Here is an 11,427-nt window from a genome sequence, read left to right as displayed (position 1 = left end):
GCCGTACGTCTTTAAAACAGACTTGTTAAAATTCACAAATTAAAATTAGCATTACTAGCCTGTTTTGGATCATTTAACATATGGTTAGGTCTGAGCCGCTAGGAGTTGGAGGAGAACAAAACAAAGCTAAAAGGATCGAGAATCAAAATTTTGGACCTGATCCAGAACAGATTTCTGGAAACCTTAGCTGGATGCCCCCACCCTCCAAAACAAGAAACAAGAAAAGAAGAAAGAAGACACTCTGAAAGGGACCTGAAGAGAGTCAGACATAATAGTGTGCTCAGGGGCTGACGTTTTTCTGTAGGCCGACGCAGAAGTTACCTTCGCCTTGGTTACCTCATAAAAAAGCCAGTAGGATATTTCCACTGGATTTTGGATTATTACAGAAAATAAGCTCTAGAGTAAGTAAATTAACACAACCTTCATGATTTTTAAGCCTAAAGTAAAAAGCTAACATTAGGCTATTAAGGGACTGCACCTCAGTCACATGACTTAACGTCACCACCCCAATAAGGCTGTAAAGCCATGTTCAGTGTGATGACATTTTGTAGTGTCATTTAGCCACTTGTTAGCGAACGCCTTTTTTAAGACACATAAAAGCTTCAAAACACATATTCACAAGTGGGGCATTTACTGACATATTCTATGTCGTCTCTTAAATTTGTCTTAACCACAGACCTTATTTTGGGTGTCTAACCAAAAACCCATTCAAAAAACTTTAGGTTGAGGGAGCCGGAAAGTGCAAAAATGCTCACTAATTTCCACCTAATTTGACCTTATCCAAAATGCAGTGATCCAAACAGGCTTATTGTGGTTGAAAAGGGTTACAATACATGTATTGCATGTAATGTGGTACACTTTTTTCCTCACCCGATAATTATGATGCATATTAATATTAGATCAGAGTTAAGGTGAGTTGGAAGTTGGGTCAGAGCTAACAGCAGAGCTCTATCCCAGTTACACAGAAAATAACTTGGACCCGGCCCAATTCAGATTGTAGGTCAGGTGCTGGATCCCAAGAACCAAGTGTACCAGTGAGGCCCTCAGCGATTAGCCTAGTGGCCAAAAACACAGTACTAATGCAACTATAAATTTTGTCAGGCATATAAACTGCCAATACTGACCACACATGGCTTTGAACATGCTGCAACGAGCCATGAAATTTGAATTTTTTTTCACTTAAATTTTTATTTTTCATCTTAAAGTCTAAAGTCTTTTAAAAAAATCTTTAAAATAGCAGCTGTTTTAACTGAGTGCAATATTCTAGTACTCTTTCCACCTGTACTTCCGGGCTAACAAAACTTGCCATACTCAGATTCACTGGATTCTGTGCCTCATATTTTTGTCCTTAATGAATTTCCATAGTTTGGAGAACTTGACGTCAGCACGTCTTTAGAACGCTGGTTGAACAAAACCGCTAATGTTTGAGTCCACAGTCCCTAAAAGCAGCACTAAAACTGTCAGATAGCATCGACATCTCTTAGATAAGCCCTTTACATCATTTATAAAGCACATGAATCAGTGAAACAACAAAGTATTTGAATTAAAAAACAGAAAATCACCGCTTTGTTACAGCGCTCAATCATCTCTCTGCACTGCCCTTGGGTTGAACCATGTTAATGAAAAGAGGGGTATTTTTTTGCCATAACTGTGCATGCTATGGTCACTAACTAAGGTTTACATACATCAAGATCAGCAGTATTCAATGATTATTGTATAAATTATATATATTCAATGCTTTAGCGGTTTGATTAATTTATCTAAATAAGTCATTTAAAAAATATATATAGTTATCCACCCCCCCGCTGTAGACGAGAATGGTCTATCCGGGAAGCATGTTCAGTGTTTGGGGAAATACCATAAACAAACTGTCTTTCCTGTCAACTTGGACGAGTGTTTCCACTTTCGTTTCAGGTTATTACGACCGTGAAACACAAATTTATCACCGTCTCTTGAGTAGCCACGTTTTTTTGTCGTTTGAAGCTGCTGGACCTCAGTCACGGTGTGTGTAACCCGAAGGGGGACGTCTTTTTTCAAGGCTTGACAGATATATTTTTTGCTAACTGCATTGACAGCAGCTGTACCGCTTTGAGAAGACATCATGTCTGATTTAATTCTGGTGCTCCTGTTGGTCGTGCTCCTGGTGTGTTTGGTTGTGACAGTGGGTGGCTTCCTGCTGTACTCGGGACTACTGTGTGACGTGATTATCAAGACTGGGCCACCTCCTGTGAGGAACATTACCATTGCTTATAAGTTCAAAGAGGGATCATACAAGGACTGCGGTGCAGCCTACACAGAGAGCTGCAGCATTGGGCCAAAGCTGAGCACCGTCGGGGTCTTTTACGATGACCCCAAGCAGGTGAGACCCCCCCCCCCCCCGCTAGTCTAACCACACAGCACTGTATCTGTATTTACACTTGACCTCGTGACATAACCACAAAACCCATGTACTTTGTTTCCTGATAAGATGTAACAGGTGGTGAGATATGCTTTGTTTGACCTGACTAGAGTTTTAAAGGTCGCAGACAGGGATTGATATTACATAGTTAAAACTTAGATTTATGCCATTTCAGTGAGTATTTAATGAGTTCTGATTGTTTATGTAGCGTACCCAGCAACAATCCTGTATTAAGGTCTTGGAGTTATGAGAGCAGGGCTATAAACCCTCAACAAATCACATTACAATTTCCCAGAGGCCAAGTTGGCATCTTTAAATTGTTTTTTTTTGTCAGACCAAAACTACAATGCATCTTACATACTGTCATATATGACAAAGAAAAGCAGTTAATTGTCACATTTGAGAGGCTGAGAGCAGCTCTAAATTGACTAAAATGACTAAACACCCATTGAAATTTGAGTCCATCGGCTGATTGATTATTCAACTTATCCTTTAGCTTTTACAAGCTGTATAAGTGTTTACAATTTCACTGACTCCCTAATGGGATTTTCTATTCAGCAATGGTCCTGTCATGGAAGTGTGATGTGCAGCATAACTAGATGATTCGCTGTAATCCAGCATTCATGGCTCAAGGGGTTAAATGCACAAGCAGCCTTTTGAAGGGACTGAGCCTGGATGATGAAACCAGTCAGCTGTTCAGTGCCACGTTGCACTGTTGATACTTTTTCCCCTCTCATCTGTGGCTCCAGGGTGCCTCAGCATCTGTCTGCGTCTGACTCAAACTAACCAGAGTACCAAACTAGAAGGGCAAACACAGCCTCTTCACACGTGTCTGAAGAGAGCTGATACATGTCTGTGTGTGTGTGTGTGTGTGTGTGTGTGTGTGTGTGTATGTGTGTGTGTACACTGTCTCAAGTCTAAGTAGTGATATAGTTACAGTGACAACTCAGACACAACAAGCAATAAATCTCTCTCAGTCCTAATTCAAAACCAAAACCAAATTTAGCATAAATGGGTCATTTCTCGGCTGAGATCTGCAGATGTCTTCTGTTTAACATTCCACCGTCTGTCATGAGTTGTGTTTTTAGTAAACAAGAAATGTCTGCACAACAGCTGCTTGTTAGGCGGGAATGTTTATTGAGTTCCCAGCTGACGTGGAAAGAGTACACACACACACACACAATAAAAATTCACAAAGGCAGAATATAGCCTTTTTATATCTTAACCCTTGACTCAGCAACAAAATTAACCATACCACGTGGTTAGCTTTTTCACTAGCTCTTAGCTTATCTTACATTGTGTCTGTTCTGCTGACATTTGAGTGCTGAGTGTGTTATGGTCCGGTGAGTTAAGCCAGCTGACAAACAGTGTGGCAAAATAGAGACAGCTGCATCTGCTGTGTAGTATAATAGAGCCAAATGTGCACAGTAACTCAGCTGAGTTGAGAAGGTGTTGAATGCCTTGTTAGTATCATTTAATCATTTGTATTTTAAAGTTTCTGGTTTCTTTTTATCCTCTGTGGAATAAAGAATGTGGCACACTGGCAGCACATTATGATCGTCTGTCTGCTTACTCCTGCCAGTTTCTCTGTAACGTGCTGTCTTTTTTTTTTTTTTTTTTTTTTAAAGTAAAGGCTTTTAGTGGAAACCATGACTGTGAGTCACACCAGTGGAAAGTTGTGGCAGGAGGCTCATCGAGGATCTTTTAAACTTTTCTGCTGGTGTCAGAGTTTGTGGAGAGTCTGGATCATCAGGGGCCATTACAGGATGTTCAGAAGTCTCTGCAGGGCAGAGAGATTTCTATACAGATCTCCTGAAACTGTCTTGGGCTCTGTGTCTATTTTGACACAATCTGAAAATGTATTGACCTCTGACTTCCTTGTGGAGATAGATTAGACATCACAGAAATAAATTAAGTATGAAAATATTCCCATCAACCCAGCTGATTCAGAGTTTCGGATCCTAAACTGCAAATGTTCAATCAGCCGTTATTCTTCAGTGAATAAGACCCCAGCCAGTCTCATAGTCAAACTTTTCAGCATGTAATAATAAATGAAAGTAAAGGGCAAGATGACGAGGGCTGTAATCTTAACTGTTGGCTGTTTTCACTGTTTGTTGTCATTGTTTGTTGACCTGCTTTGTTTACAAAGGCCAAGAGTCTGATTACTCACCACCAACCACATGAGTAAACTCAAAATGTGAGAGATGCCACATGGCTGAACTTTGGCTGTGATGAAATTTCTCGTAAATGTTATTACTTGTTTTTATTTTAGTCAGTCCCAGAAGTTTCAAAGGGTCAAGGAGGTCACTTCTCTTTTTGCATGATTTACAGTGGATTTTGCAACTTGCTGTGTTCAGACTTGTCCTCAATACTTAAAGTGGCCTCTGCATCCAGTGGAAACAGCAGCTAACTCTCTCACTATGCTACTGTGCCCTGAAGTCTTCAGAAGTGTTTAGTAATGCCTGTAATAATGGTACAAACCAGTCACATCACCTTATTGGGATTTCTTTAAGGAAAAGTGAACACTTGAAATTCCCTGTGTAGATGTGCAATAAGTGTATGTGTGTGTGTGTGTGTGTGTGTGTGTGTGTGTGTGTGTATCCACAGTTGCTCCAGCAGAGCTGAATTTTAAAGTAAATGACTGTGTAATGAATGCCATCTCACATGCCTGATGGAGACCACAGGCTGATTTAAATTCTGAGTGTAGGAGTGGAATAAGTATCTCTGTATTGTCTGGATCAGTGGTTCTCAACCTTTTTCATATCAAGGACCCCTAAATTGACACACATTTCACTTTAGGGACCTCCATCTGAAAAGATTTTGGTTGTTAGATATTAAGAGTGCCATGATATACCAGTATTGATGGTAACCGTGATGTTTAAAAAATAAAATATTGAGATCATATTATTAATACACATAAGATAATATCCCGTAAATACTCCAGTGCCTCTTATATCATTTCTGTTTTTTTTTGGTTCTCACTTTGTCTCTCTCCACCACTGCCAGTATGCCATCTGCCATACTTTTCACTTTCCATTAAATGTAATTGCTTTTTTTAAAATACAGTTTTTTTTACAATTGTGGTGACAGACTGTCTCTACTCCTGTCTACATTTGTATTTTGCAAATTTACTTGCCAAAAAAGAGACAAAACTCAATAATTTGACTGAGAGAATTATTATTTGTTTTATTTTTCCAAATATATCACAATAATACCATTATTGTGAACTATTTTAGCCATAATAGTCCTGCAGTGAAAATCTCATACAGTGCTAGCCCTGTTAGACATAATTGAGACTAGAATTCTATAGTTGTCAACTGAATTTGAGGAGATAATTAGGATGAAGATGTGAAACCTATGATCAGAATAGTCTCTTGTATAACTCTAATTCAGACTGGTCTCACTTCCACAGTGACTTAAATAGTAAAAATAAACTAGACCTCATTTTCTAGGGGACCCCTCAAGGACCCCTGGGGGTCCCCGGACCTCTGGTTGAGAACCACTGTTCTGGAGCACACCAGGTCTCAGACATGCAGTCATAGCCAGAATAACCATCTGTGAGAGGTTACCATGCAGATCGCTGTTTATTAAATTCAGTGGCTTCAGGGAAGTATTCATAAACCTCTGAAACTAACTTCATTCCTCCATCTGGTCAATGAGCAGAGTTATTGAGCTGTGTCTAAACTTGTTACATATTTATTTATTCTGAAAATATTATTTACTACGGCTACAGCCTCCACCCTGTACTGAACATTATAAGCCTTTTTGTTTACTACACCCTACAGCCACTAGATGGCAGTGTTGGCATTAAAATTGAGTCGTATGGGGCTGTGGGTGCTTCCTCAAAACCACATTGATCTTTATACTTAATTTATTACCATGGCATAAGCAGTGGGACTCAGCCTCTTATAATTCATTCAGTCAAAAATGGATTTTATCATATCGGAATAGGATAAGCCTTCAAACCTACGCAAGTGGCTGTGTCTTAATTGGTCACAGTGACACTACTCTAGTGGATCTCAGAGTATTTCTGGTTTCCACCAAATTGCAGTCATTTGCATTCACCTTGCATTCAAGATGTAATATAATCCCTGTTTAATGACTATAGTGAAAGCCAGCAGGACTCAGCATCCCGAGGACCAGCGATCAGAGCTAACTACAGCAAAGGATCTAATTAATCTCTGGGTGTGGAAAGAGCAGCGGCTGAATCTACTGTATGTTTGGGAAGTCAGCTCTCTGCTCACTGGTCAGCACTGGTTACATCCTCACCTCACTCAGATGAGGCGTTTGAGGCATCACAGTTAGCACTAAATCTAGCTGTCCATTCATGCATGCATGTGTTTGCATGCGTGCTTATAATTGCCACAACTTCTCATCACAAATGCCTGTGGGATTGACCAGTTTAGCAGTTTGGCACACAGGTGTCAGTCAAGTGGACAGTGACCTGCAACACTAAGGGGTTACATTTTAAACTTACCTAACCATTCAAGGCAAGGGCTGCCTCAGGCTTTGCTGTAATGGGGCTTTGAGACACGTATTGAACAATCCCAGTCTGGATAAAAGACAAACTAAATCATTGAGTTCCTGGGTTGTCGCCCTTTGTTTTGTTGTACAATTGCTAGTGGTAAGAAAATCCTCAGGCAGGCTGCCTCTGCAGGGAATCTCTTGAGCAAAATTTATTAATAACAGCAGACAGCAATGAATGCTCAGAGGCCAGTTTGTGAACAATAAACTACTAGAGAGTAAGTTACTCCAAGATAAGGGTGGTTTCATTGTCTCGAGAGAATAAGGAGGTAGTACAGATATATGGATGGGCCATTTATTTAAGCATTACGCTGTCTGTAGTGGGGATGATCAACGCCTGTCCACACTTGGTAGAACTACACAGCAGATACAGCTGCCTCTGCTCTGACACTGATAACATGTTGTGTTTGCATGGAGGCTAAACTAGAGCTGCTGTTTGGTTCATCCTCTGATCTACTGAATTCCCACTTTGTTTTAGCTTCTGAAGCAAACCCACTCGTGGCTCCCCATGACAAGCAGGAGAAAATGAAATGTCATGTGTAGACTTATATGGGAGTGGCAGTGAGAAATGAGGCGAGGTGTGGAACTGCCTTGGAAGAGGGGTATAAATTGGTAGGAGTCTGACTCACCTTGAGAGCCTCGCAGTGCTCCAATTCATCAATCGGAATTTCAGATCAGAGTGCCGAGCATCGCAGCACTCCCAGTCAAATTTATTAGCATTTTACTGCCGCTTGTCTGTCTGTCGACAGCAACAACATGAAAGGGGGGCTTCTGGCGAGGAGTTGCCGCTTTTAAAGGTGGATATAAAATGAGAAATAAATACGCTGATACTCTGAAGTCTGGTCCCACAGGTCTTCAAGTCAATATTATGCAAGATTGTGGACATGCCAGCTCTCCCCATAGTAAAGCTCCCCATTAATGTTTATGGACATCTCTACAGTGAGTGAGATACTGCAAAACGAGAAGGCAGAAATCCAGAGAGAATCTGTTAAATGGGAAGCTGCTTTTTATCCGGGAACACAACTGTTGAGTGTATTTTTAGGATGCCATTTTGATCTGCTTTCACAAACTGTGTAGAAAGGAAGACATTACTCTACAAGCTGACATCTTACGATTAGTCAATGAAACAAGATAGTGAAGAACATCTTAAAATCCTCTGCGCCATCAATCCTGTGACATGTATTGGCTTTTCACTGTGTGTTATGATGCGCAGGGTATTGGATTACACAGGCGAATATTTATCAGAGCTGTTTAGGAGGTGGAGAAAGAGAGTTTAACATTTGTAGAGAAGGAAGTAAGCGTATGCCGAGGAGGGAGGAATTCATTCATATCACCTATTAGAGAAGATTATCTCCCTGCTCTGTGACATCTGGCTGGAGGAGTGCCACACTGTGTCCAGCTGGCCAAGGAGTGGTGAACCAACTCAACGACGGTGGCGATGGAAAACGGAGTCCTGCCTCCAGCAGGCTGCTTATCCACGCCAGTAATTATACATGCCAGAACTCCCAGGATGCCATGTGTAATTACCAGCTAAGTCTGAGCACAGCCTAAAGGCACAGAGCTGCACTTGGTGCAAGAGAGAGAGGCCGAAAAAAAGATTTCCATTGGCTTCTAACTCAAGGGGCTATTGGGGCCCACGCCCCATCACTGCAGTGGATGTATAATCTGATTTGGGTGCTTGAGGGCCCCCCCCTTCCAAAGGAGGACACATTGATGTTTAGTAAGGCTTCATTTTTGGAATCATAACAAACAGTGACATATTCACGTGGCTTAAAGGGACAGTTCACCCCAAAATCAAAAATACATATTTTTTCTCTCACCTGTAGTGTTATTCATCAGTCTAAGTTGTTTTGGTGTGAGTTGCTGTGTGTTAGTGATATTTACTGTAGAGATGTCTGCCTTCTCTCAAATATAATGGAACTAGATGGCACTCAGCTTGAGGTGCTCAAAGTGCCAAAAAAATATACTTTGAATAACTCAACAGCAATGTCTCTTTCCAGGATTCATGACCTCAAGATAATCCCCAGACCTTGTTGTGAACAGTTTCATGTAGAAACTTTTCTTTCTACCAAACTACATCTGCCAGCTGTATCACCGCACAGAAGAAAGTGAACATCTAGTCATGGGCAAGAGGGTCATGCTCCTGACAGCGTGGGATGTAAACATGTAAGGCGTCCTACCTGGCTGAGTTGTTACGTTAGTTATTTCCTTCTTTCTGTGCGGTGATACGGTTGGCAGTTGTAGTTTGGTAGAGAGAAAGTAGTTCCCTACATGAAACTGCTCACAACAAGGACCGTGGATTATCTTGAGCAACTGGGGCATGATTTCTGGAGACATTGCGGTTGAGTATCATCGGCAGACACTTTCACGGCCGATAACTCCAACACTCACACCAAAACAATCTAGACTGATAAATAGCTCTACGGGTGAGAGGAAAAATATGTATGTTTGATTTGGGGGTGAACTTTCCCTTTAATATTATATCAGTCCGTGTGATGGTTGTGTGTTTCCTTGTCCACAAATTGTAAAATGACCCCCGCTGTTCCCTTGCTAAATCAGTCCGCTTTAACTGCATTTGTTTGGGTAAGCATACTTGCTTCCCTGCAATCGCTGCTCCATTAATTCAGCTTCAAATAGCCCATCACAGCATACCTGTGGTCCCAGCGCTGTGCAGCGCTATTAGTTTCAATTTCCCTCCTGGTGATTTTGTCTCTGCTGCCTAGCCTGCCTGTAGGAGGGCGAATGGCTTCCAATCAGCTGAGACAAGTTATCGCTCTGACACACCGAGGTGAAAGACAGCTTCTCGTTGAGGGATTGCTTATCCCGTAGTCTTCTGTTCTTCTCGCTCCACGTGTGTCAGGTTCTTTGCTCGTTCACAGAAGTGCCCTAAACGCCACCTGTCTCGGTGCTCCAGATATAGAAAGAAAAATTATACCGGGAACTGCTGAAGAGATGGAAACAGCTCTTCAGCAGAGGCAGTGATGTGTATTGTCTGTGTGATACATTTATCTGATGCATTTGGACCGTGGATGAAATTTTTGGGGTCATTATGTGCTCTTCACAAACTTGATGTGTTCTTTATGAATGCTGCATTTGGTGCTTGTCATGCTTCAGTGCAGACATTGACGAGGTGGAAGTCCGGAGAGGCTTCAAATTTGCAGATTTATTGACTGCGGTGCAGTGAAGGACCCTCGTACAATCAAAGCCTCTTAGCTCTATTTTTGCATAATGGTAAAGCCAGTTTGCCAACAAGAGCATGAAGAGAAAATGTGATGTTTTGCTTACATTTTTTACTTTCAGTGACATTCTGTAGTTGCTGAATTGCAGAAATTCAAATACCATTTTTGATAAATAGGCTACTCATCAGTAATGTGGATGTAATGATGTAGCAGGTAAAGGCAAGTAATAGAACAACTAGAACAGCCTGTTTAGTTCAGAAAAGTACAGTAAAAGCACTTTACTGTTACGCAGCATTTAAACCATTAATAGACAATACTTACTATATTATAATACCCAAAATCTAAGACAATATTAAGTCTCAAATCATGGTATCAATATGATATGTTGCCCAGCCCTAACCACATGGCAGCCTGTAAAAAATAAAGTGAGAGAAATGTGTTAAAACATTTAAAGTTCTTCTTTCCTGCCTCTCAGCAGTGTGGCTGTGTTGCCTTCGCCTCAGTTTATGTTACATTTAAAGAGGGAGCTGATGTTATGCTCTTTCAATGTTAATCGCTCCCAGTCTGCTAATTTAGCTCCGCATTTTGTTGATCAGTCGCGTGGCAGTTGTGTTTTAATGAGTGCAGTGATGGTCCTCGGTCAGGCGGAGTATGGTACGCTCATTATGATCCTGTCTTTAAGCTACAGTAAGTGCCGAGTGTTGGCTGCTTGCCTTGTTTTGTCCCCACATCCTCCCAAGCCCGCTAACACTTCAGAAATTATCATTTGCAAACGGGACCAGCACTCAAACCAATGCTTCCCATGTGGTGATAGCCAGGAGGGAAGACATGCAGGGCCATGAGGAGGAAAGATGAAGAGTGTAAATCCTCATTACGTGTCTGCTAATAAAGAATTACCTCTGTCAGCCATACCTTTTTATTGTTGGAGTGCCCTCATCCATCAAAAAAGGCCCTTGTAGCCTCAAGCAAAGAATTGCTTTTGAAATTACTTTCTTTCCCAACAGGTCCTTGGAGACCTGGCTTAGGGGAATCCGGTAGAGATGGGAATGGCACCGTTTGTGAGGGAAAGCCATCTCAGAGTCTCGTGGGCCAAAAGCTCTGTAAAAGTTGGCTGTATATGTCTTCTCTGTACCGATTTTAACGAGCTCGCTTAGCATAGGGAAATATATGAAATGGATGTTGGCTGTACATGAAATCACCAGAGACATATTCAGCTGAAATTAAACATTTGTTTAAATCTTGCAGATAGCTTCAGTGTACATTCAGCTGCGTTTCCAAGCCTCTGTTAACTGAATTGGTTTTCTGCAGCCTGGTCCAGAATAATAT

At 41.3% G+C, this 11,427-nt stretch overlaps 1 protein-coding gene across 1 annotated transcript in view; it reads left to right on the top strand.

The window, feature by feature from the left end:
• Positions 1–1,834: 1,834 nt before the first annotated feature.
• tex264a (testis expressed 264, ER-phagy receptor a) overlaps positions 1,835–11,427 on the top strand; it is an 88,764-nt gene continuing 79,171 nt past the window's right edge. The window contains exon 1 of the mRNA XM_049583830.1: positions 1,835–2,359. Coding sequence (XP_049439787.1) covers positions 2,102–2,359 — 258 coding nt within the window. The 5' untranslated portion in view covers positions 1,835–2,101. The remainder of the gene's footprint in view (positions 2,360–11,427) is intronic.

Source organism: Epinephelus fuscoguttatus, linkage group LG1, assembly GCF_011397635.1.
Source record: "Epinephelus fuscoguttatus linkage group LG1, E.fuscoguttatus.final_Chr_v1".
Classification (NCBI taxonomy): domain Eukaryota; kingdom Metazoa; phylum Chordata; class Actinopteri; order Perciformes; family Serranidae; genus Epinephelus; species Epinephelus fuscoguttatus.
This window is presented reverse-complemented; position numbering and strand designations above follow the sequence as displayed.